The sequence below is a fragment of the Psilocybe cubensis genome, chromosome 2 (genome assembly GCF_017499595.1).
Source record: "Psilocybe cubensis strain MGC-MH-2018 chromosome 2, whole genome shotgun sequence".
Taxonomy (NCBI): domain Eukaryota; kingdom Fungi; phylum Basidiomycota; class Agaricomycetes; order Agaricales; family Agrocybaceae; genus Psilocybe; species Psilocybe cubensis.
This window is the reverse complement of record NC_063000.1, coordinates 2,591,247-2,611,513: the sequence shown is the minus strand read 5'-3', so window position 1 is coordinate 2,611,513 and position 20,267 is coordinate 2,591,247. Positions and strand designations below refer to the sequence as shown.

General features: G+C 44.0%; 6 protein-coding genes across 6 annotated transcripts; 3 read left to right on the top strand and 3 right to left on the bottom strand.

Moving 5' to 3' along the window:
* Nucleotides 1-366: 366 nt before the first annotated feature.
* JR316_0002354 (uncharacterized protein) lies at nucleotides 367-2,165 on the bottom strand (the record flags this gene model as incomplete). Its single annotated transcript, XM_047888148.1, has 2 exons — nucleotides 367-1,809; nucleotides 1,905-2,165. The coding sequence occupies 2 exons, from the start codon at nucleotides 2,163-2,165 to the stop codon at nucleotides 367-369; spliced, it is 1,704 nt and encodes a 567-aa protein (XP_047753071.1).
* Nucleotides 2,166-2,467: 302 nt separating this feature from the next.
* On the top strand, nucleotides 2,468-4,486 carry JR316_0002353 (uncharacterized protein; the record flags this gene model as incomplete). The annotated part of the gene is made up of 7 exons (XM_047888147.1): nucleotides 2,468-2,629; nucleotides 2,678-2,760; nucleotides 2,812-2,861; nucleotides 2,919-3,013; nucleotides 3,066-3,556; nucleotides 3,609-3,800; nucleotides 3,856-4,486. The coding sequence occupies 7 exons, from the start codon at nucleotides 2,468-2,470 to the stop codon at nucleotides 4,484-4,486; spliced, it is 1,704 nt and encodes a 567-aa protein (XP_047753070.1).
* A 527-nt stretch (nucleotides 4,487-5,013) lies between these two features.
* Nucleotides 5,014-6,452, bottom strand: JR316_0002352 (General transcription and DNA repair factor IIH subunit ssl1; the record flags this gene model as incomplete). Its single annotated transcript, XM_047888146.1, has 6 exons — nucleotides 5,014-5,366; nucleotides 5,447-5,625; nucleotides 5,676-5,781; nucleotides 5,836-6,065; nucleotides 6,122-6,237; nucleotides 6,300-6,452. 6 exons carry the CDS (start codon nucleotides 6,450-6,452, stop codon nucleotides 5,014-5,016), a joined length of 1,137 nt encoding a protein of 378 aa, XP_047753069.1.
* A 384-nt stretch (nucleotides 6,453-6,836) lies between these two features.
* Nucleotides 6,837-14,167, top strand: JR316_0002351 (uncharacterized protein; the record flags this gene model as incomplete). Its single annotated transcript, XM_047888145.1, has 21 exons — nucleotides 6,837-7,446; nucleotides 7,500-7,632; nucleotides 7,943-8,078; nucleotides 8,129-8,176; nucleotides 8,249-8,336; nucleotides 8,387-8,426; nucleotides 8,488-8,566; nucleotides 8,630-8,783; nucleotides 8,899-9,502; nucleotides 9,553-9,571; nucleotides 9,623-10,137; nucleotides 10,185-10,311; nucleotides 10,370-10,555; nucleotides 10,975-11,439; nucleotides 11,495-12,027; nucleotides 12,085-12,734; nucleotides 12,933-13,188; nucleotides 13,241-13,394; nucleotides 13,446-13,601; nucleotides 13,659-13,968; nucleotides 14,019-14,167. The coding sequence occupies 21 exons, from the start codon at nucleotides 6,837-6,839 to the stop codon at nucleotides 14,165-14,167; spliced, it is 5,412 nt and encodes a 1,803-aa protein (XP_047753068.1).
* A 253-nt stretch (nucleotides 14,168-14,420) lies between these two features.
* JR316_0002350 (DNA excision repair protein ERCC-1) lies at nucleotides 14,421-15,571 on the bottom strand (the record flags this gene model as incomplete). The annotated part of the gene is made up of 4 exons (XM_047888144.1): nucleotides 14,421-14,720; nucleotides 14,778-14,949; nucleotides 15,336-15,451; nucleotides 15,503-15,571. The coding sequence occupies 4 exons, from the start codon at nucleotides 15,569-15,571 to the stop codon at nucleotides 14,421-14,423; spliced, it is 657 nt and encodes a 218-aa protein (XP_047753067.1).
* A 159-nt stretch (nucleotides 15,572-15,730) lies between these two features.
* Nucleotides 15,731-19,438, top strand: JR316_0002349 (uncharacterized protein; the record flags this gene model as incomplete). Its single annotated transcript, XM_047888143.1, has 15 exons — nucleotides 15,731-16,176; nucleotides 16,234-16,623; nucleotides 16,676-16,698; nucleotides 16,752-16,803; nucleotides 16,871-17,012; nucleotides 17,083-17,130; nucleotides 17,187-17,274; nucleotides 17,320-17,438; nucleotides 17,496-17,649; nucleotides 17,769-18,189; nucleotides 18,246-18,419; nucleotides 18,477-18,735; nucleotides 18,788-19,008; nucleotides 19,064-19,187; nucleotides 19,241-19,438. The coding sequence occupies 15 exons, from the start codon at nucleotides 15,731-15,733 to the stop codon at nucleotides 19,436-19,438; spliced, it is 2,859 nt and encodes a 952-aa protein (XP_047753066.1).
* Nucleotides 19,439-20,267: the final 829 nt, after the last annotated feature.

Genomic DNA, 20,267 nt, shown 5'->3' with positions numbered 1-20,267 from the left:
ACTTGACGGTAAACGGGCCGCCTTATTGGGATTTTAGTAACAAAGGAAATTATAAACTATAGGTATGAAGCGCTATGTAAGACTGTGTAATAGATATAAAGGTACGCAAGCATGCAAGGAATCACATCGAAATGTTTACTCGCAATAAGGCTATGGAGACACATTCAGATTTCAGATTTTTAATGTGTGTATGCTGAGAGAGGCTAATAGGCATTATTTTGACGAACAAAGGCCATTTATCCCCCTTGTTAAAACGTTAATTCGCTATCGATTTGTTCAACCAGGAGAGACCAGGTATCGTAAAACGGAATACAAAAATTAATCCGGTACCAGACAGCTATCAAAATACGTTATTCAATCAGCAAGTTAAACTATGTCCCCCCATACCCCTTCGACCCAGCCCACAGCATCTACAATTTTGCGTAAAACTTCCATGATAGCTTGTTGCAGTACAACATTGTCAAATCCAGATATCCTTGCCTCCGTGGTCCAATTAATTTCTCGACTCAAGTACGAATTTGTGCTAGGGAGAGCAGAATGCGGCGAATTTAGTCTGGGCCGCTTCCCGGCCCTCTCTTCGAGTAGATTATGTCCAGTCTGCATTTTGATAGGGATAGTCTTAATAGGCGTATGAGAAGACGACAGGGATAATATTTGAGTTTGTAGCGCGTTCATTAGCCTCTTCCTAAGTAACTGAAAAACTGGATCAGTATAACTTAATGTGCGCCCGACAGCATCGCGGAGACGTTGTTCTTCCGCTGTAGACAGCTCTGGAGATGTTGGAGACCTCTGCAGGAATTGACGGCGTGCGTGTATGACCTCTTCAGCAAGGTTTGATACTTTGGTGTGCTCTCCTAGGTCCTGGTCGGCCTCGCTATTATTATGGCTGTTGCCATGCTCCTCGTCAATTTCGCCTTTAAGAAGAGTCCATATGCGCATCATGAAGTCATTATCTTCTGAGGGTGGAGCACCTTGGGCTAAAGTTGGATTAGTATTCCTAGACGGTATTGGTGCAGACAGGCGTGTAAGAGAGCGCAGAACAGCAGAGATCACGATTGCCTGAATGCAATTCTGGACATATAGAAACAAGGGTGCGGAAAAAAAAAGTTGAGGAGGAAGTTCATTCATTTTTTGTTGCGTGGGATGCTCGTCTGTTTCAGAATTATCCAATGGTTGACCATCTGCAGAACGTGAGGGTGTCGCAGAAGGTAGCGTGCAAAATATAGGTCGGTCTGACTCCAAGGCCTGAAAAAGTTTTTTGATCCATATATGTTCAACAGGAATGCCCGGGTTTGTGGATGGTATATCAGATATCCATGTCCTCCATTTCCCTCTCACGACATCTTTGCCTCCCCAAATTCTTAGCACAAGGTCACGTTCTCGAGCCTTGACTTCGGTGAGAAGGATACCTTGCAGCTGGTCCTCAGTCATGGTCCCAAAAACGAAGGCATTGAGATCTGACTTCATATTTTCTGCCAACTTGAGAATAATTTTAAATTTTTCAATTACAAATTGCGCGAGTGAAGCAGTCGAAGATGTGGAAGAATGAGCGACGCCGTCCAACGGGGTGATAATCTGGGGCGGATTTGACAAGGATTCTAGGAGAATGTCTACTTCTGCATCCCTGACTGGGGCACATCTTTGGCGTAATGCAGAGACTAGTTCTGCAAGGAAGCTGAGTGTAGAAAGAAGGGGCGAAGAGGTTGGGGGAAATGGCAATGACAGAGAAGTAAGCACATGGTGATTTGGAGGGAAAAGTGTAACCAGTGATTCATGCAAATCGAGATAGAGTTTTCGGATCCGGGGAATCTGGATGGATGGTATGGGAGAGGAGAGGAGCTCCAACGCCTTGCACGACGGTGCGGTGTTTAACACATATTCCACGGGAAAGAGAAAAAACATACCTCGTTCCAAAATGCCATATGGGCTACTTCTTTGACGCGATGTTCTATATGTGCATGTTTGTGCTGATTCTGCGCGTTTTCTGGCACTTGGAGTTTTGCACGGGTCATCATGGATAAGAGGGATTTTCCAGGAGGTATGACTTTGTGAGGCTCAGTAACCAAAAGGTGAAGAAAGTAGGTTTGATTGAGAGCATCCAAGAGCTCCGGAGGAAGGTTGGAGAACGGTGCATTTCTAACGAAAATATGGTCATGGACCGACATGATATGAGGAAGCGTCTTGCGAGAAGCCAAACGGGCTGACGTCAGTCAGTAACAAATGCCATTTCGGGACATTTTATCCATTTTCGGATGGATCACTATGACGGTCGTACTATCAGAGAGGCGAAGCAGTTCAGAGTTGACTTAAAGCGTTCAGGTATAATTTGGAGAGACAAAACTATCCATCGCTATTAATATTGGACTTTCACTTGACATCGTATCAGTGATGACCAAGCAGGATGACGTAACACACATTCCGAACTCAGTTTCTTTTGGCCGACAATGGAGTTTGCACAGCTCTCTCCATGTCCTCAACGTCTGTTCCCTCGCCAATATCTACTTCACCGTCAGCTCATGTTTCTCCACGCCACGCCAATCCTATTATTGCCTTTATAATTGGTCTTTCTATCATCCTATTGGCCTCAGTCCTCAATGCTGCCGGCCTCAACCTTACTAAATTAGACCATGTGCGTCTCTCCAAACGCCGTCTTTCTAACCTTTCTTACACTCTTTAGGTGAGAACTAGTTCAATACCAAAATCTGCTCGGAGGAAGGATTGGATGCGTCCTCTGTGGCTTCTTGGAATGCTTCTCTACATGTTTGTTTCTTGACTTTACTCCGTATTCGCTGTCCGTTAAATGCCTTCCAGTCTATCACAGCTTATAGGAAGCACTCTGGCGTTGGAATACATGCGTGCAGGTCAGATTTGGCAGCGTCTTCCATCGTGTTCGCATGCTCATTATGATTACTACCCAGAATATGTTGCGCCCCTCGGGTCTACGTCATTGGTCTTTAATTTCTTGTTCGCCCGCTTTCTGGTAGGCACTCCGGTCACAAGCACCGATATATACGTACGTCTTTTAGCCTCTTTCCGGTATAATCTCATTTCGGATCGCGATATAGGGAACCATTGTGGTAATTCTTGGCGTTATCGGGATTGTAGCCTTTGGATCCATCAACAGCGGCCTCACCAATGAAACCGATGTCAAACATATAACCTATCTATGGCGTCGTGGGGGATGGCTTGGTTACTTTTTCACCATGAGTGCAGCCCTTTTGCTTGTGCTCATCTTTACCCATCGACTCGATTTTATCCTTGCCTCCAGAACTGATATGGCTGCCGTACCTTTTTCTGCGGCCCGTTCATCCCAAGGATCGGGTCTTCCACCTCCCAATACATCTTTTAAGCACAGACGGTCTTTGTTAGTGCGTTTCTTTGGTGCATTTATTTCAATAAAAGCGGCATGGGATGCGGTCATTAGTTGGGTGACAGACCGCTTAGAAGTGTGGGTAGCCCCGAAGGACGATACTCAGATTGCATGGACATTGGGGATCGGTTGGGCATGCTGTGGAGGAGGGCTTGCTGGAGGATGTCTCGTATTTGCAAAGGCTACGTAAGTGCTCAATCATGTCCTGCTTGTCCTCATTGTCCAAGTTGTATCCAAGTGTCAAATTGCTTTCTGGATCGTTGTCGCATGAAAACCCTGGAAATCAATTCGGACATGTCGCGCCCATCTTTACGATCATTTTGCTCTTCATCACGGCTGTACTGCAAATTATCTGCCTAAATCGCGGTCTTAAGGTATATGATTCAACTCTTGTAGTACCGGTCTTTTACGGTGTTTACACCGCTACGGGGTATGCTTCAGTTGGCAATCATTTTGATTTTTGCTGTACTAAATTTTATTTTTAGCTGGTTGAATTCTCTCATTTTTAATGACGAAGTCTCAGCATACAAGTCATGGACACTTTTTCTTATCTCCGTTTCCATCCTCATATTAATATCAGGCGTCGTTCTGTTAACGCACAAAAAACCCGAACCAGTGACTGGAAAAATTAAATCAACGACGCTTCCTCGACGGCGAAGACGTGCCTCCAAAGGACCCAAAACCGTGTCAAGACAAGGGGGGGCTATAGAAGACGCGGGAAGTGAACATGGAGACCGTGAAGATCAAATTCTTTGGGCTGTCAGCAACGAGAGCGACGAAGAGGATGATTTTAGCGAGACAGTTGAGGAGGATGAAGACGTAGATCATCATCAACACCCGCTCCACCAGGAATTACCAACAGGACGTATAACTGGGACTGGCACGAAGCACAGTGTAGCGCCGAGAGGTGCAAGGAGCGAGATAAATGAATGTACAGTGTTGGTTGGATCAGAAAGTCATGACAGTGATCAGTTGGAAATCCAGAGGAGAGACGATCGAAACACAGCCAACAGACGACGGTCTATGGACCCATTCAGGGATGATGCTGATGACGACGAACACGAGTTAGATGAATTTACGAGCATTGCTTCACGATCCGGCATTCCACAACGGTAGCCTGTGTTTATGTCGACGAGATGTACGTTTTCGCAATGCTTTTGATATTTGGAGACTGAGGTTGGAGCTAATGCTTTGTTTATATTCACTGAGTACGCACACTACCTCCCTATCTTTGTTGTCATAATTTTGGTGTACGTATAACGAGCACCAGTAATAAAGTTTACAACGATAGAAGTAATTTATAATGACATGTTTTGAGCGTCTTATACTTTGGTATTTAATGGAGGATAACTATTTTTACATGACGAAGTCATTATCTTGGAATAAATAGAGCTGATTACTTGCCGCATCCAGGACAACAGTGGACTACATCGTGTACAAACACATCGCACTCCGAACAAAAGTCAAAGTGGCATTCAGGGCACCGATACCGACCTACAGGGCTCAAGCCTTCCTTCGCGTTCGCTACCTTCAGAGGAAAAGAACGTGCGCATGCATGGCATTTCGTCGGACCGTTTAACACAGTTGCCTCGTCTTGACTAAGAGAAGGTTAGCAAGATAAAAACTTCAAAGTTTTTATGGACTTACACAGCATCGTATGGTTTGACAGGAAAAAGATGATGATAACTTCGAGCCAAATGAGGCGAGCTGACAATCATGAGCCCGCAGATGTCACAATCCGTTGGGACATCGCATACTTTGGACATGCATCGTGGACACAAAAATCCTTGACTTTTCATTTCAGAGTGACAGACACACAGGCTGGGTGGAGATGCATCAGGCAGACGTGTGGGGAAGCCCATCATCATGAGGTCGGCGGCAGGGTTGGTGGCACCAGCACCCGCGGCGCGACTAATGGCACGCTGGGCAGGTGGGGGAACTAACTCAAAAAGAAGGTCTTTGAAATGTCCTTCATTCATGGCTACCCCGAATTGGCCTGCCTTCGATGATCAGTGCCCCCATACACGGGTACAGACCAAGAACCATGGGAATGAATAGGAGAGAAAAGGGGCTCACCGCCTGTTTTATCACAAAGGTCGCGGCATATTTTCATCTCTGCCGCTATAGCCACAATTGAAATGCGAACTTTGTTCTTGATGCATTCATCCAAAGTGTCATGAATATTGCCAGGGTCGCATGTAGTCAATGATCCAAAAACTAGAAGGATTTCTCGCGATGAATGCGTTGGTAGATGACTTAAAACTTGACGTCAGCATTTAAACCTTGATTGAAGCCCTGTTCGTACTTCATACTGCCCCGTGCCATTTCAATGGCATTCTGAAGACTAGGTTCGCCTGCTGGCTCAAGCTTATGTCGATCTGCTATTGATTTAAGCACTTCCTGGGGGTTACCTGATATTTGAAGTACATTATAATTCAAGTCGTCCGATATCAAAATTTTCATACCTGACATTTCTCCTACTCGCTCCCCTAAACCTGCCCTCATCCCCACTACTCCAATTTGGCCTAAAGGGTTTTGATCAAACCATTCTGTTATGAATTCGCGTGCATATTGAAGCATAAGATCAAAGCGAGTTGGCCTCATATCCCTATCCATCATGGCAGAAGATAGATCAAGAATTAGAATGAGGTGCCGAATAATAGTGCGCCGTATCGCGGCTGCAGGCGCTAAGAGCCTGTGGGGGCAAAAACGTGAGGAAACACCATGGACAATTATAATGAATTTGACTACCTTCTTCTTCTTCCTCTTGCCAAAAGGTCTTCAACAGTTGTTTGCAAAGTCCCAGCCTCGTCCTCCTGTACGGTTTCCCACGACCGAGTGAACGATGCCTCCCACGTATAAGCTTGCTGCAATACAGAATGTCGCTTAGCTGAGTATCAGAGGATTCAAATCAAGCGGACTAAAGTACCGTGTCCTTAGCTTTTCCCTTTCCTTTATCCTGCTTTCTTTTATCTCCGACCTTTGTTTTACCTTTTCCTTTAGACTTATTGTGATGTTCTAAATCTATGGAAATGTCTGAGTCTGAGTCGACGTCCATCTGGTCGTTCTGTCTGGGGGCCATGTCGAATCAGGTTGATGACATATATAATTTGCAGTATGGTAGAGTAGGAGTAGTTGTGATTACAGCTATCCGGAACAGAAGATTATGGCGTCAGCGAGAAAGAGCCAGAAAGGAAGATAAAACACTGAATGAGAAAACGCAGAAGTCGGACTTGATCAAACACGGTCAAGAACTTACGCATCAGCGGGACATCTGACGGTCACATGACCAGATGCTTATTTACGTACTAGTACAATTCAATTTAATTGCCATGATGCACCCACAAAATTAAATCAATGCTGGTACCACCTGGTACCACACACTGCATCCTCGCCCTTTGGCGGAGGCGAGGGTGAACCACAATTTTATAGCAACACTGAGCTCATAATTCAGAATTCCGCCATGATGCATCTGTACTACTCTCGAGCCAGTAAAGTTGGTTTTCTGCTGCTCATCCTTCTGTACTGCATAATAGGGGGACTAAATGAACAACAAGTGCGACCCGTATCAACTTCATACGCTACCACCGAAGCTATTGCTCGTTGTCTTCAACTTTCCCTTAGACCGGCACATCCAGAAAACTTCCATAATAGAACGGACTCCGACCGATTTGACACTGATACTCCACCGGTTTTGATACAGAACGCAAGGATGTGGACTGGGCGCAACAATGGTACAGAGGTCATCAAAGGTGAAATCCTAGTTGACAAGGGTATCATTCAAAGTATCGGTCATCTTCCACGGTCGCTGTTGGAAAACTACGGCAAAAAACTCCTTATTTTGGATGCAAAGGGTGCATGGGTTACTCCTGGGCTCATCGATGTTCATTCTCATATTGGTGTCGATTCCATTCCTGAATTCGAAGGAACAACTGATACCAACTCTTTCCGTGGCATCATTCAACCGTGGCTTAGAAGTATCGATGGACTGAACACTCATGATAACGCTTATCCTTTGTCAATTGCAGGGGGCGTCACAACTTCTCTTATTCTGCCCGGTTCTGCCAACGCTATCGGTAACCCACAATATACATAACGGTTTATATTCCTTTGACAACTATCGTAATAGGTGGTCAAGCTTTTGTTATCAAACACAGAGAAACTTCTGAGAAATCGCCTTCTTCTATGATTTTGGAGCCTCCATTCCAGATGGATTCCTCAAATTCAAATACCAACTTGCCACCACGTTGGCGCCATATCAAGTACGTTAACCATACACCTTCTCCCCTCTGAATGTTTAATCAATGTATCTTCACAATAGGCATGCTTGCGGTTAGTTTGTCCCAATGGTGGTTGGTATTTCCTATTAACGAATTGTTGATCTAGGTGAAAATCCAAGTGGTATTTATTTTATTTCATCTTGTCAAGAGGTATAAAGATTTCTAACCTCGCTCCTAGAGTCCTACAATGGTACGCGAATGGACACCACTTGGGCATTTCGCGAAGCGTAAGAGATTCAATCAACATTCTTGTTATGTCGATGACTCGCTCATATCTTGTAATTAGCTACAGTATGGCAACCCGAATAAAAGAACGTCAGGATAAATATTGCACTCGAGTATTCTCAAACGACGTAGAGAATCTAGGAGAGTTTCCTGATGCCTTAGAATGGGAGGCTTTAGTTGACGTACTTCGTGGCCGGGTTAAGGTAGGTTAAGAATTACTGATTTTGTTCTCATTAAACTGACCTTACTCGAGGTTCATACACATTGTTATGAGGCTGTTGATGTCGACAGCTTCATAAGGGTATGAGTTTCTTTTATGTTTTCTGTCAGACATGCACATATGAAGTAACAACGGACTATTTCGTGTGCGTAGATCTCAAATGAATTCAAATTTCCCATTGCAGTTTTTCATCATACATCGGAAGCATATCTTGTACCAAACCTTATTAAAAATGGTTATGGTGTAGTACAATCGCCTTTTCTTTACGTGATGTTGTCTCAGATAACACAGGGCATGCTCCCGCCATTGCTCTGTTTGCCACATTTGCTAGGTAACAACTGTTCGAATTTGTGTTCACAATTTTTAACCTTTCAATTTTTTTAAATCCTCAGGTACAAGAGAGAAGCCTATCGATCGTCTGTGTTTGCTCCCCGTATACTAGCCCAGCAAGGGTTGACTGTCCTTATGAAGGTGAAACATCAATCATTTTATCAAGTTCCTCTCGAATTCTCAATTCAATGACGGCCTAACCAGAGCGATCACCCGGCAATGAATTCGCGGTATCTCATGTATGAAGCCCAACAAGCTTACTTCTATGGTCTTCCCCAGAATCTAGCACTTCTTTCTGTTACAAGCAATGCTGCCGAAGTTTTAGGCATGGGCCATCGCATTGGTTACCTGGATAAGGGTGAGTGGCTAACACTTTAACATGCGTAAGACTCAGCTTACTCCTGTAGGATATGATGCTGGTATGATTATAGCGTAATAATGAAATAAAAATCTCGTCACTAATGGAAGTATAGATCTTGTTATTTGGGATAGTCACCCTCTTGCGCTTGGAGCAACACCTGTGCAAGTTCTCATCGACGGAGTTCTTCAGCTGCAAACTCCCCATATAACTCACAAACCCAGCGCTTTTCAAAAATCTCCCAAAGTTCCTAATTTTGATGATGAGGCAAGACGAGTTGTTGAATACGAAGGGTTGCCACCATTGTCGCCTTCAAGAATCTTTCACGATACTACTGTCGTATTCAAAAATGTTAATTCAGTCTATTATGTCAAGGATAGGTCTATTGGCAAGTTGCAGACGTCTGCCAGCCATCTCGGCTCTATGACCGTGGTTACACGCAATGGGATCATTGTTTGCCATGGAAGTGACATAGAATGCATGGGATTGGATCTTAAGGACACAATAATGGAGGTTGTAGACTTAGAAGGAGGTTCCCTTTCTCCAGCCTTGGTTTCATTTGGCTACCCTCTAGGCTTGGTCAACATCCGGATGGAACCTTCGACCAACGATGGCTCTCTGTTCGACCCCTTGCTAGGAATTATCCCCAAGGTGTTGGGAGGTGACACAACTGTCATTCGTGCCTTCGATGGACTGCAATTTGGCACTAGGAATGCACTGTATGTTTTTCACTCTCCCTATCAATTAACTTTGTATGACACATCTCTAGCTTGGCCTATCGCTCTGGGGTAAGCTCAATTTACTTTTCTTAAATGATTATAATTTTAATTATTTATCAGGTATCGATAGGTGTAACCGCCCCGCTTGGAGAAGGGTTTTTGGTTGGACTTGCAACCGCCTTCTCACTAGGTGCCCTGCATAAACTGGAAGACGGTGCAATCATCCAGGAAGTTACATCTGTCCATGTTTCGATAGGTCACTCTTTTCCACAGAGTGTGAGCACCCAAATCGCTGTTTTACGTAAACTTCTGCTAGGCGACATTGAAGGAGATGCAAAATCATGGTTTGGAAAGGTCTCCTCGGTGACGATTCTATGCTTTACTCAAGGTTTCGCATCTAACTTTTATAATCAGGGAAAAATTCCACTTGTAGTCGAGGCTGATAGTGCCGATGTAATTGCAACACTTTTGGTTTTAAAGAAAGAAGTCGAAGTCGAAACTGGAAATACCGTAACCTTGACCATTTATGGTGGCGCCGAAGCTCATTTGCTTGCTAAAGAACTGGCAAACCAAAATGTTGGCGTTATACTAAATCGTTCTAGACCTTTTCCCAGAAATTGGGATCAAAGAAGAATGTGAGTGTATCATATACCGACTTACTATTCCTTCTAACATTTAGTAGAATACCAGGCCCCCCGATCTCGAAAAACAACACGATCGTCGAGCTTCTCGCAAATAACATCACCGTTGGAATAGGTTGTGATAATTTTTTTGGTGCTGCACAAAACCTTCCTTTTGATCTCGCATGGGTCAGGATTTTTTTTACCATCCGAATTGAAACAGCCCTGATCTTAAAACATTTTCTAGGCTGCCATTGAAAGTGGCGGACTCCTTACAGAACAGGAAGCACTTGCAATCGGTTCAACGAATGTTTTGAACCTTCTTGGCGTCGAATATGACCAAACTACTTTCGACTTAGTGGCAACTCGGGGAGGGAACCACCTTGGTATGAATCGAAAAGTGGTGGCGATGGTATCTCCAAGGCAAAAAGTCGTGGAATTTTTTCCATAATCCAAATCGTTGCCCAATCAGGAATCTTTTCTTGAAAGCGTTCAACATACTAATTAGAATGGAGTAGAATTCTACTCCTCTATTTGGGATCATATTATGTATTCACGAACTTATAAAGATATATTTACTCTAAAAAAACAAATAACATAAACTTAGTCCTAAGTATTCCTGTCAGCTCGTCACCTTGAGTTTAAGCTAACAGTCTTTGCTGGTCTTGATAATTAGTAATGATCATCCTCCTTTGAACGATGAAATTCACGTGATGGAGCGCAGTAGTTAGTACCGTATTTATTACCGTATTGAACTCTGAGACGTCTCTTTAACCCATATTCATATCTTCGATATCGACCATATCAAATATCTTTGATACAAACTACATCCAAATTGTTCCTACGGCTAAGATTATGGTAAAAAATACGAAGAAGCCTGCTGTAAATCATGGAAAATCCATTACTTCCTTCTTTGCACGGACTCCAAAGACGGCATCGCAGGAAGCGGCCTCGTCATCCTCTGGGACAACCTCTTCTTCTTCTTCACTCTCTAAGCAAGTTAAAACGAGCGCTATAAATTCGGATGTTACTATGGGATCTGGAGTTGTACCATTATCGTCAACAAAGAGTCCGGCTCCGGAAGCCAGTGCTTTTAGTCCAAGTTCATTGCAGCAAGCAGAAATAAGGAGTCCTTCCGAAAATTCCTTTGTATCTCCGCTGAAACGCTTGAGGGAACCTGACCGTAAGCCAGAAATTAAAATTTTGGCCACACGGCAGCGTTCAGAGAGCCTTAAGTCGGATGACCCTAGGCATCGGAAGTTCGACAGTGATTCAGACGGTGAAACGAATAATATAACTGTATTTGTGACAGCGACGGTATTTCTCTCTCTGTACTGTACCGCAGTGACTGATGACTGATATTTGACCTCAGCACATTACACAAAACCGGAAAAAAGTTCGCTTATCTCCCCCAGAGAAAGAATCGTTAGCTGTGATCCCAAGTAGCCAGTCCGAAGAAGAACTTGTTCTTAAGGAAACCGCTATCCCAGCAGCAAAAGCTATACTCGACAATCACAAACAATCATATTTTCACATTTCAGATCCCGAAAAACAGATCGGGGTACCCATGGATATCGACAATAGCACGAAGGACGCCCCACTACCAGCCGACAACGATTTCCCAAACGAAGAACCAACTGTTCAACGACAACTTCCATCTGTGGAGCAGATGCTGGTCCCGCCGATAAGCGATCTACCATCGTTGCCATCCACTCCGCAAATTCTAGATCCAGACGCAAAGACCGCCTTAATCATTGCCGAAATCAAGGCAAAGGCGTATGCGGAGACTGCTCCCAGCCCAGAACCTGTATCCATTACATTCAAAGAAGAACTGGACAATACTAGTAGCGAAGACGATGATTTGGTTTCTTCTTTGCTCAGGAAAACGATGAAACAAAAGCCGAAGTGAGATTTCTTGGATTTTTTAATGACCTTGATTTCAAAATGCATCTTTTCATCTAGCCCAAATGAAGTATCTATCCAGCCAACTCGACGCTCAACGAGACATACTGTGAGGAATAAGTCTGATTCGTCGCCATCTAAACGGCCATTGCAGAAGACAAAAGATCAGCAGAAAGCAACTCCCAAGAAGCTTGAATCAAACCCTATCAAAGAGATGTTAAAAGAGAGAAGAGCAGCCGAGAAACGAGGAGGGGGTAGTGACCTTTTCCGTAAAGCGGACTTAATTGCGAAAGGTATCAACAGCGACTCTCAAGAATATGGTGACATGGATGTAGAAGATGCTAGAATTGACTGGGACACTGCTGCTGAAACTGCACGGAACATGACGTGGTTTACGGAAGGCGTGTCACCACAGCACCCGGACCTCATCGGCTCAGAGCAGATTTCAGAAGATGATGAACAAAGCGCTATAGCTGGGAAAGTAAAACGCAAAGGTCAAATCATTGTAGATATCCTTGAGGCCGGCAAAGTCATGCAGCAGGAGAAGGAATACTCACATTTCAGAGAAGGCATCTCAATTTGGGAATCTTCTCATTCGACGGTCGATACTGAAGAGGATCACATCTTAGTCGAAGAATTACTACGTTACTATCAATCCATGGAAGAAGGCACTGGAATAAATTTGTTGAAACTATGTTTGCAACAGCACGGTGTGTATTTCTCATTGGCGAAGTCTGGTTTGGTTGTGTGATCAAGATTTTTCAAGATATTTTACAAGCATCAATGCTTTTGGAGATGGACATATTAACGTCTGTGCCTGAGTCTGACAGACCGCGACTCAGTTCATTTCTTTGTGGAATTGGTATGTGTTTACAGATTGTTATGTTCGTAATTCATGTCCGTTTCAGCATTACGCTCTGGCGTCCTGGCAGAATCTGCCGCTCATTCCTTGGAACGTTTTTGGGGCACGACTTGTAATAAATCTGACAGCACAATTCAGTTTGCGCAGGTATTGGAAACGTTACATCACTTGAGAATGGATTCCTGTCTCCTAACATCTCAGGGTTGGGATGCCCCTGTTTCTCGACCATTATCTATTGTGAATATTACACAAAGAGACAACGTTATTCGCCGATTACTCCTTCTTGTGGGAGCATGTGCCAGGTAGGTACATGCTAGGAATTCTCCTTCTCATGTTGATCTCCAATTTATACAGATCCAAAAGAATTAAGGTGACGGAAATTCCAAATATGAGTTTAGCTCTACTTTTACTTGGCATGGATCTCGAAGCATCGCCAGATCTTATAGAAGATATTACTAGGACCGTCAATTTGGTATGTAATTGCCTCAGGGAAGAAGATCAAGACATTGTACGTTCTTTTCTGTTATGTATGACACAATAGTGCTCACCCATTTTGCAGGTAAATGTTCTTTGCGAAAAGATTTTGCACTGTATCGAGTCGTATACACCAATCAACAAAGCTCGCGTAATATCTATGTTGTCTGCAGGCTCGGACATTACACATCATATCGCTTCTGTTGTTTCTTACAATGTCATCATCTCGAATAACAACGATGTAAGTAAATCACTCAAACATTATGCAGGTCTAAACTAATTTTGATTTATACTTCAGCCTGTCTTATCCACCCGCCCACCTCTTTCCGATATCATCGACGAGCTTGTTGAATATTCTGGGAAGAATGGTAAACCTGCTGGCAAGTTCGCCATAAACAACAAAACCAACTACGATGATGTTGGGTTCTATACATTCATTCTGGGCGTCGCCGTATCAGACATTAGAGGATATGTTGCAGATGACCTTGAGTCTAAATCTAAGGCTGCATCCCTCTCGCCCTTAGAGAGTCCCGTAAAATTTGGAGAAAGGCAAGGGTCCGATTTGCAGATGCTTATTGATTCGCTTGAAAACCTGCACAACAAAATTTGTGAGTTTTTGAGTCATTTTCATAGAATTTCAAGCTAATGATTTTCTTAGCTGATACTCGAGCTGCTCATTTGGAGCGGTCACGAGCTAAGACGAACATCAAAGGGTTGTCAATGACAATATTTTACCAGCAGCGTTTTTGGCAGAGAAATGGAGCGGGAAAAGGAAAAACGTTGTCCGAATATTTCAAGAAAAAATAAATGTGTCTACATTTTTGGCTTTGAAGCATCTTATGCCGTATCATATGATGCCCCCTCAGTGTATATTATATTATATCAGTTTTAGTATGAATTATATTTCGATACAATGTTGAAGAGATCCCGGACTTGGATAAAATTTGTGACCCCATAATAATAGTAATTACAAAGCAAAAATTTGATCCAGGTATTCCAATTGTATTTTTGAAGTTTGTTCTCTAGTAAAGACAAAAAAAAGGTAATAAAATAGAGGGGTTTAAGTCTTGTCTCCATGTTTCTTTATTGGGGCCATATTCTCGAGCTCGTCTGAGCCATTGTCTAAATCCAATTCAATGTCCCACACAGGGCTGCCCTCTCGCCTTGCTTGGGAACCATTCATACCCGAACCTGTATGTGATTGGGGTCCTGCTTGTGAAGACAACGAGATGAGCGAGCCCGTGGCTTGATTTCTAAACGGTTTCTCGAATGCATTCTTTATATTCTTCACCTTGACTTGACCGAATCCAGGCAGGTTGTGAAGTTGTCCTGATGTCGCCTTTGATATGTTACCAAAACTCTGAAAACGATTGAGGGAGTTCAGTACTAGAGTATGATAATCAAAAAGGAAACGTACGCCAAATGAGGTACGGAGTGTCTCTACGTCTGTCTTATTTACTTTACTGATCGAAATCAGCGCTGAGCGTAGTATTGAACGATAATCCTTTTCTGCACGTTCTTTGATGAGTTCTGGCGATTTAAATTCATATTGCTTGTATGTTGTTAAATAATGTCCTGCCTCCTCGAATCTATTGGTAAATAAATATAAATGTGGCGAGATCTGCGATATTGGACTATGCACTGACGAGAATGCAACCACCACCGTAATATTGTTGATGAGACACGCCTAAGGATGTAAGGGTCAACCGACAAGAAAGACGAAAGGTTGAGATCCTGTACCTTTGTAAGCTCCCTGATGGGTTCACGATGCTCTGACTGAGATAATATTAGGATACAATCAGCCTGTAGAAGTGGCAGTTTTTTTCTTGAGCCACGCACAATATCGCATAGAATTAAAAGTATCCTTAAATTATATGAGATCCCTAGCCTCTCAATCCGTCTATGAATGTACTCTGGATGAAGCCTGTGATACTTGAGGCTGGTGAGATGTTAGAAAATGGTAGAAACATCGTACAGGGGATCTTGCCTGAGAAACAGGACGCCCGTCGTCCTTCCAACTTGGTAATCAGCCACAATGTCTCCAAACTCTTTACCAACATTTCTAACACACTCCAAAACAGGATTCCCGCGCTGTCAAATCCATAAGTTCTCTATGCTTGTAAAATATCCGATACGTTATACCTGTGAGGTGTTGACAATAATGTTATTCGCTGATGCTGGAATAACGACGGGGGGAACTGTGGCGGACATGATGGCGTCCAACTGCCTAAAAATAGGACCGTGTCTATGAGGAAGGCTTATCATGGCGACATAGCCACCAAGTGAGTTTTGAGCCATATGGCGGCGAATTCGCAAATCTGCAGTCAGTTCGGCTCCTCTCAGTGGTGCATTCCTTTACCCCTTACCATCATGGACAAGCATTTGCCACTCTACAGACCTGGAACTACGCGTCCGACCGCGTTAAAGTCCCTCCTGGTTGCTATTCTTGTTGTGACCGCGACTGTTTTCTCTGTTGGTATAGCTTTCCATTGGCGCCAGAATACCGCCTCCCATGTACCTCTCAATGCCGCTCAGATAATACAGCAATGTCAAGCTTTGTACGTTCTGCCAGGACCACCAAGTGATTTCCATGAAAGAACACAGTCAGACCGCTATGTTGTTGGAACTCCACCAACACTCATTCGGAATGCAACCATCTGGACAGGAGGCGACTCCGGCCATGAAGTTATCATGGGCGACATCCTTATCGATAAAGGCATTATCAAACAGGTTGGGACGTTCCAACAGTCCGTGTTGAATACATATAAAGACTTGCTTGTTGTTGTTGACGCTGCCGGGGCATGGGTCACTCCTGGGTGTGTAGCTCGCTTGATAAAGTAATCGTGAGCGTAGCTGACAATTTTTCAACGTAGTATCATTGATGTCCACTCCCATCTGGGGGTTGACAGTGCTCCGGCTTTGCGTGGCTCGGATGATACTAATTCTCTGAAAGGGTTGGTCCTTCCTTGGCTTCGTAGCTTGGACGGGCTCAACACCCACGACGACGCGTATCAACTAACTGTTTCCGGGGGTGTAACGACTGCAAACATCCTTCCAGGATCTGCAGACGCCATAGGTGCCCAGTCATTCTATATTTGTCACTGGTTGTACAATAAACCGATCCTCTCTCTAGGTGGCCAGGCTTTTACAATTAAATTGCGGCCCACCTCCGAAAGGTCTTCTTCAGCTATGGTTCTCGAGCCCCCGCATAGCTTAAACGGTACCCATGTTGACCAGTCTCGGCCTCGCTGGAGACAAATGAAGTAAAATTGTCTGGACTTCTAGGTTTGCAACATATCTAACAGATTTGCTTAGACATGCATGCGGTGAAAATCCAAGTGTGTACATGACGTAGATGTATTATGATCCTTTCTCACTTATCCACTTTTAGGTAGGGTCTATTCAAACACTCGAATGGATACTATTTGGGCGTTCAGAGAAGCGTAAGTTACTTGATCTATGCACGAATATCCATCGCAAACTTCATGATTCCCATCCACCTTTCCTCAGTTATAATACTGCACGCAAAATGAAGGAAAAGCAAGATCAATATTGCTCTAAAGCACTGAGTGGGCAATGGAAAAATCTCGGAGAGTTCCCAGACGATTTGCAATGGGAAGCACTTGTAGACGTTTTGCGAGGTCGTGTCAAGGCAAGTATCAAGCAATAACATTTCTTACAGATAATCTAAAATATCAATTTAATGGGACATAATCTCTTAGGTTCATAATCACTGCTACGAAGCTGTCGATCTTGATGGAATGGTCCGCGTGCGTCATTGTATTTGAGAACTGCCGGTGTGATTACGACACTGAAACTCGCCCAGTTGACAAACGAGTTCAAATTTTCTATCGCTGCTTTCCATCACGCCCACGAAACATATCTTGTTCCTGATCTCTTGAAGAAGGCGTACGGTATGATCTTGTACTTGTTGGTGATAATTTTTTAATGATGTTCAGGGCCAACTCCCGCGATCGCATTATTTGCTACCAATGCGCGATACAAGCGGGAGGCATACCGGGGTTCTGAGTTCGCACCTCGTATCTTGGCAGAAAATGGCCTGAGAGTTGTAATGAAGGTATTTTTCTTCACTGTCATGAGGCTGAATGTAGCCTTACCATATGTCTGATCTCAGAGTGATCATCCCGTGATGAATTCGCGGCATCTTCTGCATGATGCCCAGCAGGCTCATTACTATGGTCTGCCACACAATCTCGCTCTTTCATCAGTCATATCAACCCCAGCCAACGTTCTTGGTTATGATCATCGCATTGGGTATATGAAGCAGGGTCCGTGTTCCTACCTTATTTAAGCAGGCAACTTCATAGACATTTTACATCTTCAGGTTATGATGCTGGTATGAATTTGGATGTTATCTACGAGACTCCCTGATGCGAATGTATTACAGATGTTGTTATCTGGGATAGTCATCCACTTTCTCTAGGAGCTGCTCCAAAACAGGTCTACATAGATGGTGTTGCTCAGTTGAAAAAGCCCCATGTAAGCAAAAAACCGTCTGACTCCCAGAAGATCCCAAAGACCCCCAACTTTGATCAAGAAGCCAAAGAGACCCTCGAATATGACGGTCTCCCTCCATTGGAGCCCATCCAGTCGAAATCAGATACCATTGTTTTCACCAATATTGACTCTGTCTTTACGAGACAAGGCCAGAAGATTATTCATGCCTTCTCTTCCGCCCGTAAAGGCGAAGCAGGCGTCGTAGTCGTGAAAAGTGGGGAAATAATTTGTATAGGCGCTTCATTGGATTGTACGCACGCTCACACTGATAGTGATGCGGACGTCTTCGATCTGGAAGGTGGATCTATATCGTGCGTTTTGACTTCTTACACTGAAAATGACATTTTGACCTTTGTTTTCTCTGTAGTCCTGCCTTAATTAGCTTTGGTAGCCGTCTAGGCCTAAATCATATAGATGCCGAACCTTCCACGAACGATGGATCAGTACACGACCCACTGAAGTCTGACTGGCCCTCGCTTCTGGGTGAAGGCAGTATTATCCGTGCAGTTGATGGGCTCCAATTTTCTACGCGAGATGCTCTGTAAGATCGGACAAGGCTTGAAAATTCAAGTTTGCTGATCATCTCTGTGCCGCTTAGGCTGGCCTATCGCTCAGGTGTCACGGTTGGAGTTACTGCACCCAGCTCATCAGGCTTTCTTGATGGGCTTGGGACTGCATTTAACACCGGATCCTCCCATCGCCTCGCGACCGGTGCCGTGGTGCAAGATTTTACAGCTCTACACATCAGTATCGATTCTACAAAGCCCAGCGTCAGTACACAAATCGCAGCACTTAGACGTCTTCTCAACGGTGGAGGAGAAGGAGAGTTGAAGGATCTTTTCGCCGATGTTGTCAAGGTTCGGCCGTTCTTAAGTGTTGGCAAGATCCCGCGAGCTAACCAATCAGTAGGGAAATCTTCCACTTGTCATTCAAGTACAAAGTGCCGACACTATGGCTTCCTTAATCAACCTTAAATTCGAAACCGAGAAAATACATGGGCACTCAATTCATATCACCTTTGTTGGAGCCAATGAAGCGCACCTTCTAGCTAAAGAAATCGGAAATGCCTGCGTTGGCGTTGTTTTAAGACCATCTCGACCATTCCCAGCCACATGGAAATCAAAGAGAATGTAAGATGTTAGCTTTTTAAAGCTGGCTTAAAGTGAATCTCATCGTTGCTTATAGCTTGCCTGGACCTCCTCTCACTCGTGACAGTTCAATTATGGCCCTCGTCGAACATAATGTCACTGTCGCTGTAGGTGTCGAGGAACAGTGGGCCTCAAGAAACCTGCGTTTCGACGTTGCCTGGGTATATCAATTTATTTGCTAGTGTTTAAATTTGATACTGAATGTTATCATAAGTCTGCACTAGAAGCCGATGGGCGACTTTCACCCCAAGATGCTATAGCCCTTGCCTCTACAAACCTTGAAAGCCTTCTCGGTGTGCGTGTTCCGAACCTAGATTTGGTCGCAGTAAAGGGGGGGTCATTGCTTGATTTCAAAGGCAAAGTGGTGGGGCTGATTTCACCCGGGCGTGGGCTCGTAGATTTGGTGGGATAAAAACTTTCAGAAGGATGTACATGTAGTTCAGCTCGTCGCTATTCATAATTGACTTGAGACAGGCAAACTACATTATCAGTATCGATTTCGACAGGCCACTGGAAGTCATTTCTCATATCACCTTTTGTTTTTTTATAGCGTTGGTCGGTAGTCAAGGGAGCATCTGCTGGCATTGGCTGTGTAAAGTCGCACACTTTCAGAATATTCAATTCGTGTTACTAGCGTGACTTTAAGCACAATCACCACCTAATACCACGGCAACGGGCTAGGAGAAATAATAAGATAGCCGCAACATGTCATCGGATTCACAAGGACAATCGTAAGCCTCTGATTCTGCCTCCAATGAAGTACAAATCACTCAAACGCCATCGATGTCGACACACAGCAACCATTCTAAGTCTACCTTAGAAGAGAGAAAATGGAACAATGTACGCGAGTCTCTAATCGTCACCGGTGTGTTGTTCTTGATTCAGAGCTGAAAACTTTTATCCGCAGTTGAGCCAGAAAATGAGTTCCTTCCATGATTACTTCAAACAAGAATGTCAATTTCTATAATCCGGTTTGCAATAACAGTGCATACCAATCAAATTAACTAACCGCCTTGACTTCGCAGTCAATACTATTTACGAGCTTGCCGATGGTTCTTTCAACCGCCAAGGTCTGTCTCTTGCTCGTTACCTTGACTTAGCAAAAGCAATGAATAAGCGTATGTCTCTTGACTATAAACGTATCTTCTCCCCGTGATGATCCTACGAATCACTGATAGATTTAACAATGCACCACACCATTGAAGAGCGCTATATTTTCCCCATCCTTGGAGAAGCGATGC